The 27094-nt window shown below is 41.0% G+C and overlaps 1 protein-coding gene across 3 annotated transcripts in view; it reads left to right on the forward strand.

Annotated features, from left to right (window-relative positions):
• Positions 1-6199: 6199 nt before the first annotated feature.
• The window catches only part of ITPRID2 (ITPR interacting domain containing 2), a 40770-nt gene continuing 19875 nt past the window's right edge, over positions 6200-27094 (forward strand). Inside the window, exons 1-10 of one of the 3 annotated variants that reach the window (XM_065750939.1) lie at positions 6200-6275; positions 6413-6705; positions 6802-6850; positions 11832-11881; positions 12715-12771; positions 15431-15467; positions 16637-16735; positions 17248-17456; positions 18369-19078; positions 21757-21829. In XM_065750939.1, the coding sequence (XP_065607011.1) occupies positions 6462-6705; positions 6802-6850; positions 11832-11881; positions 12715-12771; positions 15431-15467; positions 16637-16735; positions 17248-17456; positions 18369-19078; positions 21757-21829 (1528 nt within the window). In that variant the 5' untranslated portion in view covers positions 6200-6275; positions 6413-6461. The other 2 variants (XM_065750938.1, XM_065750940.1) reach the window with 2 other exon arrangements.

The following is a 27094-nucleotide window of genomic DNA, read 5'->3' on the forward strand; positions in this document are numbered from 1 at the left end:
CCCCTTCCTTCCCACCTTCACCACAGATGTAGGTTATACTCGGGCATTCTTCGAGCTATTGTTTATGCCAATGTCTCAGCACTGAGTGGACGCAACTTAATCTAAATAATATGAAAGCACCAAGACTGCCTATTGCAACCTACCTGTAGTTCTCTGTCAGCTCTCACTGTCTTTAATTTTGTTCAGTGTGTTTTGTCCTGCTGCTAGTTGCAACTGTAGAACAACTTGGACAGCACCTAAAAGTCAATACCATTATCGCTCTGGATTTTCTCATACATCCTAAGGAAAGAAAATGTGTTAATTTTAGAGCTGAGTCAAGCCCATGAATCATTGGGTGAATATATCTGACAGCATGCTTTTGTAACTGACTAGTCTTGAAAACCTGAGCAACTTAGGTCTGGGTGACAATCAAAAGGCACATTCTTCTGTGCTTGCTTATGCAGAGATGTTCTGTAAGCTTCTGATGAGGAACAACTACTAACTTCATATTTGGTGTTTCTTTCAATTTCCTAGGAAAAACAAACTATGGAGACTATTTTCCTCTTTCTCCAGTCTTAATTTATGAACTTGCTGAAATTTCAACTCTATTCTAGAGAGAATTTAATTTCAAGTTTCAGTATGTTTCATAAGGCAATTAGTTGAGAAGATGAATGGTGAAGGGTGCACTGTGAAGTCACTCATTAGACAACAAGAATCTACAGGAGGGATATTACAAATAGTCCAATGAGAAGATTTAATGGAAGCGACAGTATCAACCCACAAAATTTATATAGGACACTTGACATAATGGAGTTGATGTAACATTAACTGGTTCGTTGCAAAAAGAAAAAAATGAATAAAAATAAATTTGACTAGTGAGTTTTCTAAATGAATCTGCAAAGAAATATATGCTGTGCTGGTCTGGGTATGCTATGTTCCTTTGTTTCATTTTCCTCTGGATCATTGTTTGGCCAAAAGCACTGCAACAGCAACTCATGCTTCAATGTATGAGTATGTTGAAGAGTTACTTTTATTTAAATTGAGTTCTGCTAGGGATTCCAAGGAGAGATTCCATAGGACTCAAAATGCTAGTACGATTCTTCTGGATGTAGGTGGTAATATGAAGATTTTGTGAGTGCAGCTTTTTGTGTTTGTTTCTTTAGCCTGTTACACTAGGAGCACAACTACTGAAAATGATTAGGTAGAACTGTAATTATAAATAAAATGTCTTGTAGTTCTCAAAGTGTAAAAAGAGCACATACTACTGTAGCATAGGATACATGCATATATCGACGCTGTCTTATATGGATGTTGCTCAAAAGGGTATGAAAGTCTCTAAAATTAAATGCAGAAAGGAATGAGAAAATTCTGACTCAATTTTAAAACTAAAATGAAGCACACACTCAATATCCTAAATCTGTGCTATTTCTTTGATTAGTCTGCTTTCTTGGTGAAGATTAACATCTTCAAAAATTGCAGCTACCCACTAACATGTGTTCAGTGACAGGAATACATTTACATCTTGGACGATTTAACACTGCTTTTACTTTCCCCTCTTTATGGTGATTGTTTTCGTATGTTTATGTATAGTTGGGCCTAGCTGTCTCCATCTGATTTGGTGGCGCAGTTGTAATCCACTTCAGGACAGATATCCAGCTCTTCCTTCAGAAACTTCCTCTTGCTGTGCTGCAGTTCTTGTAAACGCCCTCACGGAAGTGGGTTTTTTCCTCCTTATTCATGCTGCAAGAAATTCTAGAAGTACAGGTCACTTTATAAGATAGGCAACGTTTGTTTTCAAGGGAGCCTAAAGTACTGGACTATTCCAAAATGTTGGATTTTGTATTTATATTAATGCATTTGTTTCTTACCTTATAGAAACATCATGCATATCATTCATATAAACAAAATGACTGGCAAAGCCATAGATGCTGTCTGAACATCTTAATTTATTAGAGTAAAACTGCCAGGTTACTTTCCATCCTTTCTATTCCAGATATTTGAGAAAGAGCATCTGTCTGGTAACAGTGATGGTTCCAAACATCCAGCATAGGATTTTCTTCTTTGTGAAGATAACTGAATGACACTCCAGTTTGCTTTAAATATGTAATTTAGAAAAAAATATATATTTAAAAAATGAAAAACAATATAGTTCTATGAACACATTTTTATTAGTATTTTATGGCATATATATATATATATATCACAGAGTGTGAGGAGAAGCTCTATTCTGCATTAGTGATGATAGCACCCATTAGCTGATTTAGGTTCCTGCAAGCCCTCATGGCATGGCAAAACAGTTGTTTCCTTTTGTAAATTTGTTGAGAAAAATCCTCAGAGATCTAAAATAGAAGATATTCTTGATGTGCTTTGTCAGCAGGAGAGGCAAGGCTTTTAGAATTCCTAAAATAATGTAAAGTGGCCTATGAGACCAGTGGAGGGGGATGAAGGGGGAAAGTGGGATTTCCACTGTCAAGGAAAAGGCCTGTAGATGCTCTATGGGAGAGAAAAGGGCTGCTCTGTCTCCTGCCGTTACTGGAACAGGAACTGGGTAGTGAGATGCACTTGGAAAACTGAGCATATAGGTATCTGCACCTCCCCCAAAAACATTGCCTCCAAGGAGCTCTTCAAATATCCATCTCCAGCCATTTGCTTTCATTTGCAGGGTTAGGATATGTAATGGAGAAGTCAGAAAAGCAAGCTGCTCATCTCTGCAGTGAGCCATCAGACTGAAAATGTCATGAGATAGTAAATAATCCTTCTCTTTCATACCCTATAGGTGTTTCTGATGTCTTGTCAGGTTGTTATTTTCATTTATAGTATAACAGATGCCCCTATAGACACTTTTTTCTTAATAATTTTTGCTCAGAAAGAAGTTGCTTAATTTAATGAAGTGCATTCCCTAGAATGGGGCTGTGGAAACTTTAAAAATGTATGTGACACTGGACTGTGTGTTTCTCCAGGCATTCTCTTGCTCTTAAAGTACACCCTGCCAAAGCAAACAACTGCACAGTATCACGGTTTTGTTACCATGTAGGAATATTTTCTGTTAGGATGTTTGCTAAGGTGACCTGTTTGTAAGCTCCTCCTTTCTTCTTTGTGGAAAAAAACCAGCACTGTGGAAATCCAATTACAGTCAGGATATATTACTGATCAGGAGCTGCTTGTCCCAAGATTGGACTTACACTAGGCAGCAGTATCAAGTTTCTCTTGTCATGAAGCCTGTTTTTGCTGCAGTTTAGAAGAGTGTTCTTCTTACAGGACCTCTTCTCTAAGGCATTTAATGGGCACAGAAGGCACAGTATTGGGACACACCAAACTTGTCCTTCAGGGGCGTATTGGGTTATGTCCTTGTGAACGTATCCCAGCATGAAAGTTCATGGAAACAAGGAATTCACAGCCAAAGATTTACCATTTCTAGTTAGCTGGAGAGTTTTGCTGGTGGATTTTATTGTTTCTATTTTGGGATATAAGCAGGTTCCTAATTACACTCTTTAGAATCTTCTGTATGTGTTATGTGATTATGGTGTCCTCACTATGGCAGGATTTCTGCCTGGACTTTGGGTGTTTGGTTGTCCCATGCATCCTGCTGAATGGCTGTCTTTGTAGGGTGGGCTTAGCTCTCTGCTGAGCTGGAAAACAGGAGAAACTGCTTCTAGATCTGGTCAGTGCAAACTGGCTCCTGCTTAACCCCTCCTCTGACACTGGGTGGCTGTGGTGATGGGGAGCCTTCTTTTGGATGCAACAGATGGAACAACATAGGTTTGTGACCTTGGTGCTGAGGGCCCATCTTGATGGCCTATAAATATAATTTTAACATCCAGTGGCTGAGGCATACTATATGTGAGGGTACAAATTGTGTAGCCCTACCTGAGCAGTTGAAGGGTCTCCTGATACTCAGACCCTTCAGGGAAGCAGTCTACTCTTGCTCAAATGACAGGAAACCCTCCAGCCACAGTGCTGTGCACAGAGAATATGGGTCCTGGGGTTAGTCTCCAGGGGATGCTGTGGAAGCATCTTGTTACCTCATTTATGTCTTCTTGATTATCATAGAAAATAATTTCATTTATTCATTAGTTCATTTTATTTATTTATTTATTTATTAGCTAATCCTGTATCTGAAAGAATACTATGGGGGGTGGGTGGGGATGAATTACATCTCTTTTAAACCTATTTGATTTGAAAATAACATAAATTTCACTCAGTGAGATTCTTCAGGTTAAGTTGTGTCTGTGTGTTCCTATGTATTTCTATAAAGATTTATATCTTCAGAGCTGATGCCCAGAAGATAAGAGTCCTTTTATTATTGTTTTAAAACATTTTGCTTTTTTACTGTGATGCCTGCTTATGGTGCTATGGTAATAAATGTGACTTTAGGAATCTGTAACATAGCTATTCCTTCTTACTTAGCTATAGTATTTTCAGAGTTAATAGTTTCAGAAGTAACTTGGAAAAAGCATGTTGGTCTAATTTCAGTGACAAGAAGAATTAATAGGATACTTTTTCCAGTTGCTTATTTCTGTGAAGTACAACTAACAAGTACCATCTGAAACAAGAGCTTTTGTTACAAAGCACTTTTTTTTTTCCTTCTCTACAAGTACTGAAAACAATACGCAGTCAGATACCTTTCCTTGGAAAAAGAACTACTTAGTATAGTGGTATGGTGGATATGCAATCCTTATTCATTTAGAGTTGTGAGAACTTTCTCGGGTGAGTTGAAGGTGCAAGGGTGCAAGTGAGAGCCCAGGCTGTATACAATAGGCACTGCAGGACTGCTCTGCAAATAGGTCCTGGCTGCTGTTTATATTTCAAACATTCTCTCATACGTGTTGTCACAACAGACAAGCAATTACAGGCAGTAATGTCAGTGATTTGCGGATTAAGAGCTCCTTAAGGATGCACTGGCACGGCAGACAGTAGCCTCTTTTAGCTTGCAACTGTTCAGCCGCTGCTGTGCCAATGAAACTGTTACTTCTCAGAAGCTTTTGTGTTTCCTGGGAAGGAGTAAAACAATGGCGCTGTGACATTCACTCCACCGCCCGTGGGATTCTGCTGCAGCCCTCGGCTGGGTGACTTAACCCCGTAGATTCATTTTCAACAGACACCTCTGCTGATGCACACACACAAACCAGGAATATTGCTATTGTGCTATGTGCTGGAGTGATGCTATGCTGGGTTCTTCGGACCAGACTCATAAAACTCTGTTTTTTAAGGCTCAGAAGCTGTAAATGCACCTGTGGTGACCTCAGATGAGCTCAAAGCTACATTGTGTCTGCTGGGAGGGCTGCATGCTGGCCTTGTAGCTCCCCTCGGCAGGGATGGAGGTGGCACGCAGGACATGGCCCAGATACAAGTGAGTGTATGTCTGCTGTGCAGGGAAAATGCTGATCACTTTGAGGATCATCAAGAAGGATTTAAGTGTTGTTTGCTCTTTTTCTAAGAAAATATCTGCATTTAAAAGGGCAGTCACAAAATACATATGGCAATTAACTCTTTTAGGGACAATTCAAATACAAATAAGCTTTCTTTGTGCTACTGTTTGACTGTTTTAATTTCAATATGACCAAACAGAAAATAGAAGTGTATTTAGGAAAACGGCCTATAAGCAGAGGAGAGGTTGTGTTTTATCTATCTATCTATCTATCTTGTGTGTGGGGGGGTAAACAAATAGCAAGAATTCCTTGAAGGGCTTGGGCTATATGGGCTATAAAGCTGTAAAATAAGAGAATAATACTGGAGTTCCTTATCCGCAGCAAGAAGAATCTAGTTATACACAAGATAGACTTCTAACCAGCAAGTATCCTGCATGCCTGCCTGCCAATGACAGCTGCACGTCTAGGAGGTCCTCTGCCTACCCAGTACCGTTCTGGGTGCAGGGGTACCTGGTGCGGGGTTCGTGAATGGCTGCTGGCACATCTCTAGTTTTAACTTGGTACTGCTGGTGCCCCCGTGCACATCTGCTTCTGCTGGAGCAGCGGTTTCTTGGTTTCAAACTCCCCCAACGCAGTCAGAAAGCTGTATGTTCCCAGTCGGGCTGTCTCCCTGCGCTTTCCCGCTCCAGAGCTTCGCTTCTCCGCGCAACAACAGTCCCGGCACCCTGCTGCTCCCCGGCCCGAGGACTGCAGGCGTCCACCCCGGGCCGTGCTGCCCCGCGCGCCCCGGCAGGAGGCGATGCCGCCAGCCCCGCTGCCATCACGTGGCCGCCTCGTTTTCTCCCCCAGCGGTATGAGGAAGTCGGATCCGCCGTCCGCAGCCCGGCCGGGCGCAGCCTCCGCCGCCGCCTGCCCGCGGCGCGCTATGTGAGTACGGCGGGACGGGGCGCTGGGAGCCGAGTGGGGCGGGACCGGGGCTGCCGAGCCGCGGGGCCGCCCGGGGGGAAGCTGGGGAACGAGTCGAGGAGGTGGTTGAGTGCCGGCATGGATCCGCTTTCCCGCAGGGTGGCAGAGCGCCGCGGCCGCTTCCCGGCGTGAAGTCCCTCCGGAGCGATGGAGGAGCCCGCGGCGGCGGAGGAGTGGCAGGGGGCGACCCAAAAAAGGAAAGCCTGGGCCAAGAGCCGGGACTCCTGGCAGGCGTCGGAAGCGGAGGATCTCTCGACGGCGGTGGCGGAGCTGGCCCGCGGCGACGACGAGGAGGAGGAGGAGGAAGACGACGACGAGGAGGAAGAGGAGGAGGAGGAGGAGGACCGGGACCACCTCGCTGGCGGCAAGTTGCCGCTGGCCGCAGAAGCAGGTCAGGGCGGGGGGCGGCGGGGCAGGGGACCCCGCGGGGCCGCCCCCGACAGCCGGACGGTGACTGACGGTCGGCTGTCTGCTGCTCTGCCCCCAGGCCACAGCGTGCCCAACGAGAAGATCGCGATATGGCTGAAGGACTGCAGGTGAGTCCCGACCTCGCGCTCCGGAGCGGCATGGTGCGGGCTGCGGGTGCGCGGGGAGCGGAGCTGAGTGCACGCACGGTAGGGGAGCGGGCTTTGCGCACCGTTGCTCACGTCGGTGTGTCCCGTAGCGAGGCTGAAGGCTTTCTTCGCTGGGAAGAACGCGGCTCGGGTGTAGGAAGTCAGCGTTGTTTTGGAAGCTGGTCTGTTTCTCGAAGAGGGGCTTCCGTTAATTAAGACCTCCTCTGTTGCCTGTTAGTGTTTTGTTTTGTTTTGTTTTGTTGCGAATTGAAAGGAACAGTGCCAATGCAGTGGCAGCCTCTTTGCTCAGAGGCCTTTAGGGAGCAATGACAGTGCGGGCTAACTTAGTTTATCTAAGCCCCTCAGAATTTGCTGCTGCATGAACTAATTTCCTTAACTTGAGATGGGGTATATATGATCTGTGACTGATCCTGCTTCAAAATGAACCGTGGGTGTTTGGAGCATGCTGACTGAGTTACTTTCTATTCAGCCTCAGTCGCATAAAAAGATAAATGCTTTTAAATCCAGTTGTGACTTTTGTCTCTTCCTCTATTCTGTCCTACTATCCTGCAAGGATGTTCTTCCCCCTGATGAGGGAAAGTGAACACTTAGCTTTCCCATAGTTAACAAAATATCAAGTTTTCTTTTTTTTGTGTGTGTGGAACTGCTTTAAGACAAAGATTTACCTCTAAGATTAGCTGTGCCTTTATGATCTTTTGATCTAGTAAGCAGTTGAGCTGAGCTTATTTCTGTGACTTCAGTCTGGACTGCTTTATAGCTACAGTGTTCACAGTGTAGTTTTCTTCATAATCTCTGCAGGCTCTGCCTTGGGAGGGGTGTTGGCAGCACTGGACTTGGAATCATACCACATCCCCAAAACGTGACAGCCAGCCATGACAGGCTGCTCTCCTAGAATGCCGAAATAAGTGATTTTTTCTGAGTTTCCCTGCAATTAGACCTGATAGAATATATCCTTAAAAGTTTAGTAGGAGAAAGATGTTACATATCTGGTGCTTTATTAAAAGCCTTTTCTTGAGTGGGGAGGGGAAAAATGGAGCAGTGAAGGGGAAGAGGTCTCTGAGGGAGAAGTGCTTTATAATGCTGCTGTAGCACTTCTCTCCGTGTCTGCAGGGTTTTATCTAGAACCTTCCCTGGCACTATCAGCCCTCTATTCTGGTGTGGAATTTAAGGAATAGCACAGAACTGCAAATTGTCAGCACAAACACCTTAATTGATGGTCACAGATCTTGAAGAATAATGCAAAGCTTGCTGTTTATTTCACGTCCTTCAGTAACTGTTGTTTAAAGGGGCTACTGGCACTTCTGTGGAATGTGTTTGCATCTGTGGCAGTGGATTCACAAAACATGGGAATCTCGTTCTGCGCTCTATTTCCATATTTTACATGTAAGGAAATAAAGTGCAACTTCATCCTTTTGCTAATGTGGAGGTGCAAACTTTAGTTAGTGCTTGTTTGTGAAACTCTTTGCAGCCCATTCATAGAGGGCTCTTGAAGTATAGCTCTACCATTGTAGAATATCAGGAAATTTTTGTTTTTCTCAGGAAAATGAAGCTTTTTTTTTTTTTTTTAAATCTCTTAAACCAAACTGATAAAGCTGGAGTTACACTCTGACTATACAGCATGCAGATACTGTCCACACCTGTGGGTGGTACCATCCCAGTTGCCTGAAATTGTACACAGTTTTTGTGTTTTAAGAGTGGGGAATGGATTAGTTTCTATGTATATAGCGCACATGGGGAGTGGCAGCTAGTTAAGTGCAGGGAAATGATTATTCAGCTTGCATTCTTACAAAGTGACTGAATGTATAGAAACCGTGAGCAGGCTGTATCTTGATAACATTGTATATAGGAAAAGAGAGTAGTTTAAAATGTAACAGAACAGTGCTACAAATGCTGTTTAAAAAAGAATGCTTGAAAACAACTGCAGATTCAAAAACTTGCAGTTGTCATCTCGGATAGTTATTGTTTAATAACACTGCTTTTGCTTTGGAGCTTTGCTATGAGGTGTGGGCAACATTCACAAACTGGTCTTCTGTTTTATTCGATCACGCAATGACTTTCTTACAAGTTCGCCCTGGTACAGAAATATAACTATTAATACAGATGTCTGACTTTATGTAAGCTTCTGTGAAATGTATATTGGAAAATAGGCACATCTTAAATCTCATTTTGAATTGGCAGTAGCAAAAATTAAAAAAAAAAAAAATCTACCCACTGAATAAATAGATCTGTTTATAAGATTTATTCCTTTGTTTGTTTCCAGAAGCATCAACAGTGTTTTAATCAGGATAAAAAGAATGACTGGCTGTCCCATGATGTTCATGTTAGTGATTTGGGGCTTTTATTGCTTGGCATATCTATTTCACATCTGCTTTGGAGAAGAGGGTACAGGGTTCCTAGTAGCCCATGCTCTTTGGTGGAGTCTTGGTTAAAAACAAACTAACGAATACAGCACAACAATACAACAACAAAACCAAAAAAGCGAGGATGTATCACACTGCTATGAGAATTATGGAGGCTTCAGAAATGCAAGACGTTACCCAGAGTTTCTGGTTTGCTCATGTTTTGGGAAGTGCATGCTTTTAAAAAAGGCATTACTTTCTTTCTCCTCGGAGGTTTGACAAGACTTCTTTAAGGATAGGAAAGCTCACAAAGGTTTTTAGTTTTAACTCCTGAAAAGTTAGAAGGGAAACAAAGTGTCTGTATTACACTGATAGAAGTGGAGAAACTTTGCTCAGCGTTATGGCGTGTGCTATTTTAATTCCATGTGTTTAAACTCCTCCAGTAGCACAGGAGGTGTCAGAGGTATTTAGGAACTATCTCCTGGAGATGTGCAGGAAATGAGTTCTTGAAATGCCTCAGAAATAAGAATATATTTTTTTCTTTGTTTAAAATAAACACTGCTCCTACCCGAGTCAGGCTGCTCAAAGCAGAGGGGTTTAAATGGCATTTATTCACCTCACAGAGCCCTGATCCTGCTGCTGCAGGCCTGTGGGGGCACACAGCCTGCATGGCACATCTCACCTGCACCCCAGCATTCATCCTGCTCTTGCGTGCACTGGTGCTGCGATAAGTCATTGTTCTAATATGATAATAAAGAGGTGACTCAGCTGTGTGGGAATGCAGATGAAAAACTGCAGGACTCATCACCCAAGCAGCCCCGTGGCTCTAGCCTCCCCGGGGCCCATGGTGCTCCCAGCCCTCCTTGTGCCCTCAGTGTGAAGGTGTTGGGGATGCTGCAGCATTTCCTCTGGAACTTCTGCATGCAGAGTGACCTCCAAACTGTCCCCTTTGCAGGGTGCCCAGCGAGAGGCCCCAGGGGCTGGCTTCTGGACCCTGCTGCTAGAAAACAGCCATACACCAAGAGGCAGAGCTGCTGCTGCCATTGTCCTCCAGTATTCAGGTGTCAGTGCTTATCTCTGTTTAAACTTGTATTACACCCGGTTCTTAAATGTGCTTTTCCCGAAGAAAAGCAATGCAAAGCAGCTGTGGAGCATGAGCAGAGAAGCAGACAGACTGCTGACAGAGCTGCTTTTCCTGTAGCTGCTGATGCACTGCAGTGCTAACGGGCTTCATTTCTCAAAGAAAGTGCCAACTTTGGTGCTTGCTTTCACCACTGTCTGCCAGTGTGTGCAGCCCTGAGCTTTGCTGACAGATTCACCACCAGTGAGTTTCTGTATGGAAAAGGTGGAGGTGCTGGGAGGGGTAAGAAGGGAATTGTGCCTGTCACAGCCTGCACGTGAGCAGCGGGCACAGGTGCTGTCACTGGGCTGGCTGGAGCTGGAGGGGCCGAGGCAACCTGCTCTAACTTCTTCGAGACCCTAAATGTGGAAGGTACACAGAAATTTTATCCCCACAAGCCTTGTTCTGTCACCTGCAGCATATGTGTGTACCTGGGTGATCCTGCTGCTGGAGCTGTACTCTTGCTGTGGCCTGGCTTTACTTTGCTTTACATATCAACATTAGCTTGCTCTCTATCAGCAGGTAGTGTGTGGAAACACTGTACTATTTTCAGAGGGGGAAAAAAACAATTGTAAAGTATGATGCCTGTGAGATGAGATGTGAGATGTCTGATGATGAGAAAGCAGGTGTAAACTTTCATTGCTTAATTTGGCTGAGACACCAAAACAAATACTGTATCAGAGCACTGTTTGCTCTAAGTTCCTTCATCAGGTTTATGTGTTTGTCTAATTAAAATCCCAAGTTAAATGTATGTAATATTGGCATATAAATTGTCTGCTTTTCTTTATGTGTATTATATTTCTGAGTTTGTTTTGGGTTTTGAGCATTATGGTGCCACTTAACAGTGACAGGTCTGTCTGGTTAGATATGTCTCGGGTACAAGGTGTAGAAATATCCAGAGAGTGTCAACAAATCTCATGTGAACATGGGCAAGGATTGGACCTGTTAGTTGTGTGATTTCTGCTGCTGATTCTGGACATGGTGAGATTTGCCAAATCTGCTAGAAGGAATACTTTCAAGAAATAGTGATAGCGGAGGTCATCCAAATCATAGCTGTAATGAGTCTATAAAATACCAGCACCCGGGACATGACAGCTAACATAGTTGTCAAGATTTTATCTTGTTTCTGATCAACAAGTACAACATTTCACCTCTTTTCACTCCATTCAGAACACCATACTCATGGTTTTAGGGTGTTCTTCTTGGAGGCTCATGATTTTCCTTGAGAGAGAGCTGCTGGTCCTGAAGATTTGCCACCAACTTGTGTTGCAGCATTACAGTTATCAACATATTTTGTTGTTTTTCCCTATTTGTTCAGAGGGCTGGGGATTGCTTGGGAAGTTATTGCCAGTCCTCATATGTTTGCGTTTTCTGGGGGCGGAGGGAGGGACAACTGCTGCTATCACAAGCTAGTTGCAGGCTGTAAGGAAGGACATGAAGCAGCAAGTTTTTAAGCTGGTATTAATCTCTTCTGTGGTTTCAGAACGCCTCTGGGAGCCTCCCTGGATGAGCAGAGCAACTCACTGTTGAAGGGTAAGGAAGGGCTTTACCTACTAAGATCTTCTTTTTTTTTTTTTTTTCCTGAGAAGCATGCTTTTGTGTATGTTCACATGAGACCTTGGCAACTTATCAGTGGTATGACAGCCTAGTCAGCACTGCTGGGTTATTCTCACTGTGAAGCAGCTGCCGATGAAACTTTAAATCTTTCAGGAGAGTTTAGTGAGTCTTTTAAAAAAGGACAAACAACAAGAACAACAAAAAAAAAAAAAGGGAAAATTTGTTAATTTTTCTCTCTAAGCTGGCAAGTGTTAGGTAGCCTCTGTGTCTAAACTCAGGTTGCCACACCTGAAAATTTTACTATCTGAGTAGGTCTGAATACTAAAGTTCAAAGTACAGTGAGAATTTGCAGGTAGTGACAGTGCAGAGGAGTTACTGACTTTGTCTAAAGTCTTTGCTTGAACTCTTAATCTGGGATAGAAAGAGAGAGAATGACTGAGCCGGACTCAGAATTCCCCTGGTAAGATGTCTGCAGGCTAATCCATCAGGAGAAGGATCAGATACAGTGGGTAGTGCCTCTAGGTTTGCACTCACAATTAGTTTGCTTGCAATCTGACTTGGGAATGCTTCTGAACACAAAAATAAAGCAGTGCTGGAGTTGTTCTCTTTCAAAAAAAAAAAAAAGTTCTTAAATGTGACTTCTAATTTCTTAGTGCATTTTTAGTGTATGAGTAATGCAGAGATTGTAGATATGGTCTAGTTATATCCTGTTGTATCAATTGAACTGTCTTGCTAGTATCTTTAGTTAAGCTGCTGAAAGAAAACACTACACCATGGTAATTGTTGAACTGCTAACTGTATGCTTTCAGGCATGCTGGTGAGAAATGGAGGAAGTTTTGAAGATGACTTATCCCTGGGAGCTGAAGGTGGGTGTGGCAGGATTATGACTTTTTCTATTGAAAAAAGAATTTTGTTCAGTCATCTGATTTTTATTTTGAAAGACAGCATTTCCCTTCTGGTCAAAGGCAGTTGGTAAAGCTGGCCAAAAAAACATTATGGAGCATGTAGGAAAATGCAAGAAGGTTTGCATTTGTTTTTTTTTTTATTAGGATATTGCCTTTGCTAAATGTGCTAGTCTAACCTGAAGGCCAGAGTCAACTCTGCGTTCTCTTCTGCCCTCACATTCTAATGCCCACAGTTGCAGCACAGCCCTGAGCACGAACTAGTGCTGTGTGGAAGTGCTTTCCCCTACTTGTTTGTCTTGTCCATGGGTTACTTTCGGCAGTTGTGCATGCCCCATTTCCACTGAAAGCCTTGGGAGTGGCAAGTGCAGGGTTTTGAAAGGAGGAATGGAATTCTGTCAGCCAAGAGGCAAACCCATTAAGAGCAAGAGCTTTTAAAAATGAAAATTACTAAAGCTGAGTAAGTGCTTTGAATCAGCCGTGTTATGTACTCTTCTGTCACTAGCTGCTTCCTTTCCTTTTCTTTCTCTTCCCTTTTTTAAAGGGAAGGAGATGTGGCTGTTAGTGCTGGACACATTTGTTTTCGCTAGTGCACTCTGTACTGAGGCAGATGAGTCCACAAACCAAGGAAGAGCTTTTAATCAGAGCATCCATAAATAAAATAGCATGAAACAGTCTCTCAAACTAGCTCCCAGTCATATCTGCAGGATAGAAGCTGTAAGAGCGTATCTATTATCAGCTATAAATAAATTCTAAAATACCCTTCAGTTTTCAGTGTTTTTTTAAACTACATTTTTCTGAGCATCATAATTTGCATAGTAGAAAGCCCTTTTGTGCACTGCTGTATTGCCTGTGATTTTGAAGTACTGTGACAGGGCTTGAAGAGATATCTCTAATTTTTAAGGACTTGAGCCTTCTGAGAAAACAGTTGATCTGATAATGACCTTAATCTGATAATCATGGAGAAGCAGTTCATTATTCACTTACTGCAACTAAAGAAGTAGAATCTTTTTATTTTTCATCAGTCTTTTTCACTTATTACCTTCTCTGCGGTATGAAGATTTCATAGGGGAAGTGTTTTTTTTTTTTTTTGTCATCCCAATTCTGAGCACATGACTAAGAATGCATTTTAGAAAATTGTATCACTTTTTGTTTAATTTTCTTTCTCTCTCATCATTCTTAAGGATTTCTGTTCTTGGGGAGCCTCTAGCACAATTCTGGCAGATGGTCATTTTCCTCCTGTTCAGGTGACCAAGTTCTCAGGGCTAGAATTGTTGGTTTATTTCCACTTGTAAGGACATGAGTGCTTCTGCAGGGCTTTACTTCCCATTAAATAACAACAGGTGACAGAACTGCTTGGAACAGTGCTGTGTGTCTCACTGTACAGACAACCTCTTTTGCTGTTATGAATGCCTCTTGTGCATCTCTGGCTGCCTGGCCCCAGAGACAAGCCAGAGCCCTGTGAGAATGGTACAGAGGGCACTGGACAGGATTCCGTAACCTCAGTGCCCTACTTAGCTGTTAGATCCCAAGGTTTAGCAGCTGGAACTAGTCAATGATTAATTCATGTAGATGGGCTTACTTTCATACTGTATGCAAATATATTAAAAAAAAAAAGATGCAGCTTCTGCATTTCGTATACATTTAAGTTCCTTTGTGATGTCTCTGAAGTTTATAAGGTCCCTATGTTTCCTTCCTTGTTGCTGACATTTTCTCTGAAAATATAGCAAATGAACATGCAAGGTTTTCCTGGCATTGTTTGACGCACCTTAGCTCGTTTTGTAGTTGATTCCAAGGCTTGCTATAACATATGTTTTCCTTGCCTGGCTCCTGCAGCAATTTGTTGATGTTGAGATGCCTCTTTAGGGGAACCCATAATTTAAGGTTGGGACTCAACTCCATGCTTTGGCAGGGAGTTGATATTCTGGAAGAATAATGCTGCCTCAGATGCTTGCATGTGGAGCTGACTTCCGCAGCTTCAGAAAGGGCCAAATTGCTGGCAGGACACAGGTGACCAGGTGCATGGCTTCTGTGGCTGGCCTCCCTTGAGTCCACTTGACTCCTTGCCTGGTGATGGGTCCTATCAGTTCCACAGGCTTGATGCAGCTTCTGTTTATGAATTGCATGGTTCAGAGAACTAGGGCATGGCCCTTTGTACAGAGCTAGCTGTGCTGGTTTAGAGGCTCATGTACACAGTATCAGTTACCTGGTCACGGGCACCAGCTGCTCTTCTCTTTGTAGCTGAGCAATCTTCATGTGACCTCATCTTTACTTTCTCCTTCTCCTTTCCATTATGACAAACCCTTCAGGTGGTTATTATGTCTTTGATTGTGAAGCAATAAATTATCTGTTTATACAACAATTACTAACTTACTGGAAGTGAAATTTCAAGTTTATATGATTCATTACGATATTGCATGGAGTATTTACTTTCTCTGTTTTAGACAAAGCCTGAGTAAACTGGACTGTCTTTATGTTAGTTGTTAGCTAGGAACACTTGACAATTGTATTTATATCGAAAGAGAGTATTCATAGAAGTGCTTATTGGCTGCCTTTTCATGTTGGTTGTGGGAAGTGTAGTTGTCAAAAGGTTTGTGCATAACATCATCTTGTTTCCCTACAGCTAATCATCTGCGGAGTGATACCCAAATGGAAACGTGGTAAACATCTTTTTTTTTCCTGTTTACTTTGGAGAAATATTTATGTTTGAGGGAGAGGGTACAGTGAAAGCCATGTACGCTACTTCAGAACTAGAGCTGTTCTGGACATGGGTATCTATGAAGGAGGGAAAGAGAAGATCTGGATAGCTCGGGAACAGTTAATGTGAATTGCAGAAAAAAATGTAGATTTTAATTCTTCCAGCAGATCTGAGGTAGATTTTTGAGATGATGGGTGAAAAGCAGAGAAGCGAGGAACTACAAGTAACTACAATATGATTTACCTTCTTTGTCTTGCTGGTCTGACTATTTCAGAAACTACAAGGCGAGACTGGCTTTACATTTTGCAGCAGATATCTTTGGGAATAGGGAAAAAAGATAGGAGAGGCTTCTGCTTCCTAAGCATAGCTTCTGAATGAAATGTGCTGTAGTTAAAAGCTGAAGGTTGGCTGGAACTCCATGGCCTGTGTGGGCAGCACCCTTGTTGCTCCTCCTGAGCCACTCTTAGGTGAATCCTCTGTCATCTTATCTTTCTTAGTAGTTGTTCCCACTGTGTGAATACTAGGATTTGCAAGATAAAATTCACATCTGGAAGATGGCTTACTCCCCAGATGTAAGTACAGATTTGTCTGTGCATGAGGTACCAGTGAGTATGGAGAAGCTAGCTAGTGTTCTTTCCAGATGTAGGAAAGAAATGGGTCTGCAGTCCCTCTTGAATATATCTCATTCTGTTTCCTCCAACTTGCAGCCTCTTCAGTTTCCCTAACCACCTGCTAGGTGCAGCAGGGGTGAGGCAGGGACATGATGTGATCAGATGGTCCTGCTGGAGTTAGCAATTGGCAGGAAGGAGAGGTCAGGGTGGCCTACCTGATGCTGGACTTCCTCCTGGTGCAAGAGTGGGATTGTGGAGGGAGGGTCACCTGGGGGCATTGGGGATTTATTTTCTCATTTTTCATTCACCTTAAAATCTTCAGTCTGTGTACATTTTTACTGAGATGTCTCAGGGGTCACTTCTGTCACTTTCAGTAGGTGACGTGGTTAATATAAACAAAATAATGCTGAATGGGGTAGCAGAAAATCAGCAGCATTGGAGACATGGCTCTACTCTGAGACAGAGGATCAAATCCTGAACAGAAGCTGTTTAATTGTAGTGGTCTCTGCTTTGTTGACAGCAATGGTATGCTGGCGAAGGAGAAAAGGCTTCAGTTTCACCAGAAGGGGAGAAGTATGAACTCTACGGGCTCTGGAAAAAGCAGTGCAACTGTTTCAAGGTAAAATAGTGCTATGCTTTGAAGGTCGTGGCACAGTTCTGTGGAATTTGGCTCTGTTTTGCTGGCAAAACTTAGTACTTCTGTTCCTCAGTTAAATGGACTTGGCTTGATTTATATGCATTGTTGCATTTAGTAGCTGAGAAGGGAATTTTCATTTGGTTGCTTGAAAAACTGTTATTTGTTTTCAATTGTGGTTTGCAGTAAACATGGATGAGCCTAAGCCTTAGAAATGTCTGAAATCTTAATAACATTTTAAGGTTGGAGCTTTGCAGTGCAACATCTTTATAAATAAATAACAGAATTGGATCTGAGCTGTGTCTGGGCTCGTGTCTCCGGTGGCATGAACCAAAACTTGAGATGCAGATATCTCCGGAATTATTTCCTTAAGTAGACTGAGCTGTAAGAGTCAAAAGTTCAATAGACAAAGCTGGCTAGTGGACTGAACTGAAGTTGGACAGAAGGCACTGTGTCCTAAAAGGAGATTCGTAGTAAACATCTTGTCGTTTGTCTAGTGTTTCTGAATTACTGGAGCTTTATGAGGAAGATCCTGAAGAAGTGCTCTATAACCTTGGATTCGGAAGAGATGAACCAGATATTGCTTCAAAAATTCCAGCAAGATTTTTTAATTCATCATCATTTGCCAGAGGGATAGATATCAAAGTGTTTTTGAATGCTCAAATGCAGCGCATGGAAGTGGAAAATCCAAATTTTGCTTTGACAAGTATGTATTTGATACAAAGTTTATTTTTAAGATTTTTAGCAATTTAAACGATCTCAAATGAAAAGTATCATATCTAGTGTTCTGGCAAAAAAAAAAAAACCAAAAAAAAAAACTTGTACCATCTAAAGGCCAAATTCCATTCAGCGTCTGTAATGAGACTCACGTGTGGTTTTTTAATATGGCAAGAGATGATTGCTTTTGTACACCTTGGGATTAGAGAAGATGATCTGTAATGAAGAAGAGAAATTAAAGGTATCCTGTAAGATGTGTATTCTATTGTCTTCTATTATATCTTTAGAGCATGGAAATGAATAGCAATATCTCTCCTTTTCATGTGTTCTTTAGAATTGAGTGGGAGTTGTGAAAGCTGTTGGCAGTGACCTACTTCTGTAGTTGTTGAAGTCTTTGCCACTATTGCTATTGACTTGTACAGGGTCTTTGTTAGGTCAGGAATAAGCATTTCTGAAACGAGGGCATAGCTGAAATGTCCTATTTTACTGGAACTGCTCTTTCCAACTACAAGCACACCTTTTCCTGATGGTACTTTGGAAATTAACTTGCAGTTGCATGTCTTTATTTCATTTTTACTTTGTGAAGGATTTCTGTGCTGTTGTGCATTTACTAAAGAGTTTTGCAAAGTTTTTTTTTTTTTTTCCCCATTTTTATGTACTGTGTGGTATTCCTTTCAGGTTACAGAATTCAGATAGCATTCATCTCTGTGCTTGATATCAGTAGAGAGAGATTTGATGAGATGGACATGTACAGGTTATAATGAGAGCTCCCTCTTCAAATATGAGGAAAAGAGCTATCACTGACAATTTGAACAACTATGTAGAGATGGATCAACAGTTCTGAGCTGTGATGACAACCAAGGTTCTCTTAAACTCTATCTCATATTTTGTTCTTGTGCAGGTCGTTTTCGCCAGATTGAAGTGCTTACTACTGTGGCCAATGCTTTTTCCTCTTTGTATTCTCAAGTCTCTGGGACTCCTCTGCAGAAAATTGGTAGTATGAATTCAGTGTCTTCCAGCAAAGAGGCATCCAGCCCTCCTCCCTTGAATCGCAGCAATACAGCCAGTCGTTTAATGAAGACCTTGTCTAAGCTTAATCTGTGCAGTGCACAGCAGACTGATAGTAGTGGTTGTTCAACACCTTCACCTGTTGAAAAAGGGAAGGGTCCAGCTGAGACAGAAAGTGAGGAAAATGATGCTAAAAATGACTCTAAGTTGCCAAAATTCTCCAAAAAAAAGGACTCTCCCTCTTTTTTGGCTACTGTAAAGGAGGAGATAGCCAATAGTCAGACAAATGATACAGACATTCACAGACTTGTGAATGTGCCTGCTGAAACTGATGATAAGCATGAGAATATTGTGGCTGGGGCTGATGTACAAAACAGCAGGCTGGTAAGCCCCCAGGACATACAATGTGAAGAGTCTGGTCTTTTGGACCCTTCTAGCCTCAGCAGCAGTTCCAACACAGCCAACAGCAGTCTGTCTGAAAGTGATGCCCCAGCACAAAGGCCACCTGTGGCATCAGTGTGGAGAGAACCCTGCACACGCCTTGCCAACCCCTCTGTAATGAATCTAATGCTTCAGCAGAAGGACTCCTTTGAGATGGAGGAGGTAGGTGGAAATATGACTGTTTTTGTGTGCAGTTTACATAGCTTGCTAACTGCCAGCAGAGGAATATTTTCTCCGTTGTAGTTGATAGTGTTTTTTCCAGGAATTCTTTACATTCTTTGAATGGTAGGACAGTTGTTGCTTTTTGTTTTTTAGGTTGCTCTAATTGCTCCTTTTATTGAAGTGTTGTTGATAATGATAATGTTGTTTCTGAGAGTCAGCATGAATTTTCTCATTCTTTTCATTGTCCCAAAGAGATTCTAATTCTCAGGTTTCTAGAAGTGGGTTGTTGACTACACTAGTAAATGTGCAGCTTACGAATCTGAAAATGCTTCTGTGTCTTAATTTTATTTTTGTGTAGGCTCACTGGTTGGATTGCAACATCTCACTTAAATTAGTGAATGGTTTTGTGGGCACTTCTTAACATGGCTGTTAACAATCCAAAAGCTAATACTTTTATGTATATGAAGTAGAAATGTAGATGAAGCACTGTTATTTATTTTAAATAAGTGAAGAAAGCAGGCAATAGGAAACTTGCAGAGTTTTACAGGAATAACAGACTGATAATTTAGAATATATTGTCTAGTGTTGTGCACTGCAGGCTTTTGAGTCTCTTCTAGATCAACTGATGCTATGGCTGAAGGTGCTCATTGAGGGTAAAGAAATAATCCAGCATCTTCTAGTTCCTGCCATTTGTTTTCAACCTACCTGTTGTGCAGCCATTTACTGAACAAGAACAAAGAACTGATCTAATTGAGAGGAAGAAGTGCAGTGTATCTTGATTTATTTTTCCTGGGGTAGTTTTCAGCTAGATTATTTTCTTGACGTCTTGTTGTGTAGCTGCATAGATACTTGTGCTGGCACAATGGGAGGGGATCTGAGTGGCAGTGCATTTTGCGTGTTCTTTATAGCTGGACTGGTTTTGCATATACTAGAGGAGAAATCTATATTTTGTCATCCTTAGGCAAAGTTGTAACAGCTTATAAAAGCAAACAAAAGGGCATATTTTTTTTTTTCTGAATAAGTTGGGCTATAAAGGATTATGAAATGAAGAACGCTTACCAAATTCTGCATAAGCCAAATGTAATGCATTTGCAAAGTTTTGGTTGACACACTTTGCAATGATGCCAGTCCATAAACACAGCTATTTTGGCATGATGACACATGATGTGAGATGGAGTTGTGGTGAATTTTTGTTTATACAGTCTAGGATATACATATCAACTGATGGAGGGATTCAGTTTTATTAAAAAAAAGCTCTAGAACAATGCCTGGCAGCTTGATTTTATTTTTGTGTGTCTCTTAAGTAACAACTAATGAACTGAATTAGCAATAGAAAATAACTCCTTCCAAAGTTTTCTCAGCTTGATATACGTAAGAAAGATGACAGATATATCAAGGAAGCTCTTTGCATGCTTATGAATGCACTGGAGGTTTGCGTGCCACTAGGAAGTCTGTTGCTGGGAAGATAGCTGGTGTGGAGTGAGTCAGGGCAGGATTTCCCCTAGACTCCCTCTCCTGAGATGACCAATTAGAGCATGAAGGTTGCTTACCAGTGTCGATACTGGCTGAAGGACGGGGCAGGACAAGTGCTTTGCACACTTGTTGGGGTGCTGTCTGTCAGCCAAGGACAGGAGGTGGAAGGTATTTTAGATGAGATGACACTTGGTGGGTTGGAGGTGGCAAATTTAGCCATCAGAAGCTAGAAGCTTTAAGAAAATCAAGATGTCTTTCCTGGAAGGCTAGTCTGATCAAAAGAGCTTGTTAGATTACTTACTGTTCCTACTATTGGTGTTGTATCTTTTTGGTTTTTGTTTGGTTGGTTTTACGTGTGTATGTGTGGTATTTGTGTGGGGTTTTTTTAATTAAAAAAGTACATATTTTTCCTGAACTTAAATGATGAACTCCTATACTCCACTGCTTTTGTCGAAATAATCGTTTAGCTCTTTCATTACACAGCCTTCATCTCATAAAGGAATAGAAGCTTTTTAGTTTTTTTTTATGTTGTTCTTTTTCTGTTTAAATAAGACTTATGCTGTTCACTTATTAACAGTGAAAAGTTCAGGCCAAGTACTTCTCAAGATCCCTGTCATTGAGAAAATGCACTTGTGTCTTCTGTACACATGATATTGATATAAATAGAGTTTCTCCTTTAGCCAGATACTTATTTGTGCTTCAAACCATTAGTATGCTAAGTTTGCATTTTTAATTTTATCAGAACTGGAAATGATAATGTCACTCTTTGTTAATTTTGAAAATAGATTGGGGGGGAGAGGGGGTTAGGGAGTAGTTGGATTGGGAGTTTTGTGCATGTAAACTTGCGTGTGAACCATGAGGATTTTTTCTGTTGTACCGACAACAGAAAACGTATGATAGCTTTTGAGTTAAACAAAGTCCTTCCTGTTGAAATGTTAAGCATATTCCTTTCATCATTTGAATGGCTGTCAAAGAGCTGCTTTCTTAATAATGCTGTTTCACAAAGTGATTAAGTAATGGGATTGATTTTCATGTAGTTTTAAGTTTCCCGGTTGAAATCTGCATGACTTTGCATATTATCTTTCTGTTTTGTAATGGAATACACAAGATGTATTTCCACAAGCAGTAATGTGGTGAAGCTTGGAATAGCACAGGAACATAATCCAGTTGGCCTGACAACAGTATTTCTCTCCTCTTCTCTATAGATCCAGAGTACAGAGGGGGATCTACCGCACATTCCAGCTTCTCACCAACTGGCAGTGACCAAGTCAAGGAAAGGTGAGTAGACTTCAACTTCCAGGAGACATCAGTCTGCTGAGATTCCTTTCCCAACTGAAATGTTGATTCATGTATTTAAAACTAAAAATTCTCTTTCAAAGGAAAAAAAAAAAACAAAACTGTGCTATCTTTTCAGTTAAATCACAGAACATTACTGCAAAGTGGCAACCAGATTACAGGCAAGATGACAGCACTGTAACCTCACTGCATGTTTGCACTTTTGTGCCGTTGATGATAGCTCAGAGAAACAGAAACATTTATTCAGATTGTATGGGATTTTTTCCCTAGCAAATCCTGCAATTTAAACTGAAATTATTTGTTTTAAACCTAAATTCCATGATATGTCTAGCTATTGCCAGTGTGCTACTGATCTATCTGCCTGCAGAGAAAGACTAGTATGCACATGGAAATTGTATTTGTTTGTGTGACAAAAGGTTCACTGGATGTTGTGGCTCACATGTGCTTTCATCTCTAATTGTTATTTATATTTTATTGTTTTGGAAGAGGGAAAAAGCTGATGTTTAATTTTGATTGTTACTGGCCCTTACCCAAAGTTGCAAAGTAAAATCTTCTCTCTAATATGTATGTCTAATTAAAGAACTAGAGCTTGTTGTGTTTACCAAGACACCTAGCTTTGGTGCAATGTCTTGGTGAAACTTTCAATGTAAGATGCTGGAGAGAGGGACAGAGAATTTTCTTAAGGCACAGAGATTATCTCATTTGCCTTTTCACAGATGAACTGAATCTTGTGAACTGTCAGCTGAATTGCATTATTATGGTTGAGCATGCTGTGGGCTTTTTGCTGAAGGTCGATGACTGGCTACTAGGGGTATGTTGTGCTACAAATTCAGCAGTGTTTTGTACAGCACAGCATTCCACACCACAATGATCTTCTGTTATCATAGAGTCAACAAGGTTGTAAAAGACCTCCTAGGCCATCCAGTCCAACTGTTCATTTGTCACATATATTTCCCTCTAAACCATGTCCCTTAGTTTAGTGTCTAAATATTTCTTGGGTGACTTCACCACCTCCCTGGGCAGCCCATTCCAGCACTTGACCACCCTCTGTCATGAATACAGGCTGGAAAGAAGGGTCACCAGAAACTGCATTTTTAACTGTTCCCAGCATTTCCCCCTTGGTGCTGTATTTTTAAGTTAATGATTACATGCTTTCAGGCAATTGTTTGCCTGTAGTTAAAGCCATCAGGTAACAGATTAGTGCAGGTAAAATGACAGAGATGCACTCTTTACAGATTAAGTCTCTTATTTCCTTGACCTTGGCAGTTATAGAAACAGTTTTTCCGAGAAGGGTGACTAATGGAACTAAGAGCTGCAGTCAAGGAGGATAAAAATACGTATTTTTCCTTCTTCTAAAATGTTAATTTTATATTTTTTGATTCCCTCTATATATCTTACCCTCTTCTTCCTCCATGCAAGAAAAAAACATTAGTTGAACCCATTTATGCCTGCTGAAATGTACTGAGCAGCTCTAGCTTTGGGGTTTCTAGTGTGTCAGGAGCAGGATGTGCTGGCTTCTATCTCCCAGCTAGTATATCCCATCTGTTTCTAATGTGCTTGGCAATGATTAGCTGTGAGAGTTTTTCCTCATGCTGGTATTGCCTATAGTTCTCAGATAACATACCTCACAAGAATGTCATTGTTGATGGTAAGCATGCATGTTTGCTAAAATCAGTTTGGCACCATTTTTTTTTTTTTTCACTTGGAAGATGTGAAAAGTGTATGATGTTGTTGTAGAAGGAATGTGTGTGGTGGAGAACTTATCTGAAACATGAAGGTAGTTATTTTTTTCAGGTTGTTCATGTGAATAGCATAGATTTCTGTTTTCTCAGAGAGCAGATGCTCAAATTTCAAGTAATCCAGTGTCAGTGGTCACTCTGAAAATGGTGGCTGTTGTGCCTGAATGTGAGGTTGTGCTCTTGCTAGCAGTCACTAGAGACGGGGTCAGCAAGAAACTGGAATGCAGGTTTTCATTTACATCAGATTTCAGCAGGCGATTCTCATGCAGACTTACCACTTCCAGTGCTATTGGTTCTACTGTAAGTAAGCATCCCTAACAAATGTTTGTTCCAGATAAATATTTCCTCTGTCAAAATAACTTTGTACCTTTTTCCCTTTAGAGGTACTTCTATGTTGATAAACATTGTTAGTTTATTGTTGGTCAGTACAGAATGTTACAAACCTTGCAGTGTGTAATTTTACTTCTACACAAAGGGCTGTGGGTGCTCTCTTTGGTGTTTGTAACACTTTGGAAGGCATTTTAAGTGTGTATGTACTAGGATATGAAGCATCTGAACTAAGAAAGGGGAGGGGGAAAAAAAAGAAAAAAATTCATAGAATCATAGATTGAGGTGGTAATACCTCCTTCAAGCATGTGGTAATACACCTTTTGGAGTGTATTACCACATGCTTGAACACCACTGTGGCTACTGTGGCTTAGGCTCTCCATTAGAGCATGTTTGTCATGTCAAGGTAGTTCTGGCTGTAATTTGTAGGCTTGTTGTTTCACAGTGGTTTCTAAATGGTTGCTTTGCTGTAGTAGTGTCTTTATTAAATACGTCACAGAGGTGCAAAAAATTCTGAATCATATTGATATACTTTTTATGTTATGTGTTCTGGATGGTGCTGAACTGGAGTAGTTTATTTATTATGCCCCAAACTGGCATTCCATTCTTTGTTGTTTCAGAATTCAAATGCATATATATATTCTTTTTGCTCACAGATTGTTTTGGGGCTTTTTTTAGGAACACAGCTTCTCATGCTTTGCACTGTAAATACACAGTGCTGCTGTTAAATGTCCAGCATTTAAGGGCAGTGGGGGAGCCTGGGAGAGAACCCTCACTCACCTCTTGCAAAGTTACCTGGAAGGAAGGCTTGTTAGTTAGAAAACAAATTTCTTCCTGACAAGACAAATATAGGAAGAAATTTGTATTCTAACTAAATATGTACAGAACTAAATATTCTCAGCTTTGTGATTTGTGAGTGTTCAGCTGCTGCCATCAGCAACAAATTATGGATTAACAGACCTATTTCATTTAAAGATTCTGACACATATAGTGAAAATCAGTAACTACTTTTGAAAGTGTAGTCCTTAAAAGTATAAAAAGAGGACCATTGGCACTTCCTTTCCTTCGCATATTATTGTATTTATGCCTTTTGGATTTTGTAGTTCCAGAGGTAGACTGTAGATGGGGGAGTGAGAAGAAAACATTTGGAACAGATTTACTATCTGAAGGAATCCATGTTTGTGTATCCAGAAGCTAAGAAATCCCTGGAGACTTTGAAGAGTTTCTGGTTTTGATGGTGCTGGGGTGCAATGTGTGATCAATACAAGGAAAAAAGAGTAGCAAGTCTTCAATCCTGGAATAGAATACTTGATAGCTATGTTGGGAGAGTCAGTTTATTAATAATTGCATGAAAATCAGAATGTATTTGGGCATTACCAATACTGTAGTTACAAGAAACGTAGATGCTGAAGAGCTTCACAGACGGTTTCCATGCATTTTTCCTCCTCTATCAGCAGCAGAGAGATGCAGAACAAAGGAGTATTTGATAAGACTGTTTGGATCTATGAAATTGTTGGTCTATAGGTAGCTGAGAATTATTTTATAACATACAGAAAATATAAATTAATCTATGTTTTCATGTTTTGTAAACAACAGACCTCTTCTTCATCATCTGCCTCTGCTTAGAACTTTGTCAGTGTATTTGCTGTATTTTTGAGTACCCACATTGCTCTGGCTTGCATTCAGTGCCTAAAAATATTTTGATGTTTTATGCAACTTAAAACAGTCATCCAAGGGGCATTTTCATCTCGTGCTCTGTTTAACTGCAGCATGAGTTTGATTCTTCCTTTTATTTTTTTCATCATGGATGGTTCATTTTCCCACACTTTTCTCCAGTTTTTTGCATTCAGGGTGAGGAGAGGGGAACATTGGCTGATTAACCACTTCTTTGTCTTAAGATTCTGTGCTGCTCGGGAGGGGCATTTTAATCAAAATCTTATTGTAAGTTTTTTAATTTAAAAATTATAAACTAAATGTTAATCTTTTCCCCTCGTGCTTGAGTCTGAGAGACATCCAAGTGATATGGAGCAGATCGTACTTCTGGGTCAAGAGTTGACAAGAAGGATGGATACCAGTATTTATCAGTGTATCTCAAATTAATAGTTGGTATTTCCAATTTTTGTGGAGCCAAACCTTATAATTTAACTTCTGAAGTAGTAGAGATTCCTATTTGTTAAAAGTTTTTACTTTTTACATGGTAGTGGTATCATGGAGAATTCTAAGAATTTGCAAGAGGCTAAGATATGGTAGAGGAAGGCTACTCATACAAACAACTGTCTTCTCTGATTATTTTAAACTGTTAAAAAAAAAATAATAGCACCTGTATAACAGGAAGGGATGGCTTCTGAGACAGAAAATTGCAGGTGTCAAAATTACAGGAATTGCAGGATACATTAAAGGAATGTATCAATAGATGGCACCAAGGCAGTTTGAATCTGTTGATGAAGTGCTAATTTATTACCATGGATAATGATGATGGGGCAGGTATGAGTGCCTGTAGTCTGGACTGGCCATTTTCATGGCACTATCTTTCAGGTAAGGTTGTCAAAGCATGCGCACAAGTTGCAAGCCCTGGGGAGAATGATATTAAGTACTGATTTTGACTTTAGTACACTCTTCCCTGGGAGAATAAGAATTATTAGATATATGTACATCTCCGTAAATTTTTCCTTCTTAGCTACATGTGTTTATGTACATATGTGAGTGTACGTATTTATAGATGTATGACTAAGAAAGAAATAGAAAGGCAAGTCAATATTTTTATTGAGTAATAATAGATTTCATGTATGTGAAACCAGATGCCAGTATATACACTTGTGCATTGTATTGAGTGCTTACTAAGAGCCAGGCCAGTTCAAGTGAAGTAATTCCTATTGTCTTTACTAGGAGCTGGGTGGAGATGGCTGCCTTGTGGTAAAAATTTGTTTATCATTGCAGGATACTGTGGCTACAATGATAACAGAGTAGCAGCACAATTTGAAAGGCACTCCCTAAAAGCTGTATGAAAACAGTGATGAAGAAGTTGAAAGGGCAGTTTCCCTGACCTGTTGTTCACCAGTTTCTGTGCCTACGTAGACTTCTGTTTCTGCACTGATAAAATATTCTTCAAAATTAATATTTTTTTCATATTAAAAATTAGTTCTGATCATCCAACAGCTTCAAAACAGTTTTCACAGTGCAT

The sequence above is a fragment of the Cyrtonyx montezumae genome, unplaced genomic scaffold, assembly GCF_038088225.1.
Source record: "Cyrtonyx montezumae isolate F1298 unplaced genomic scaffold, pur_monq_1.0 scaffold_7, whole genome shotgun sequence".
Taxonomy (NCBI): Eukaryota; Metazoa; Chordata; class Aves; order Galliformes; family Odontophoridae; genus Cyrtonyx; species Cyrtonyx montezumae.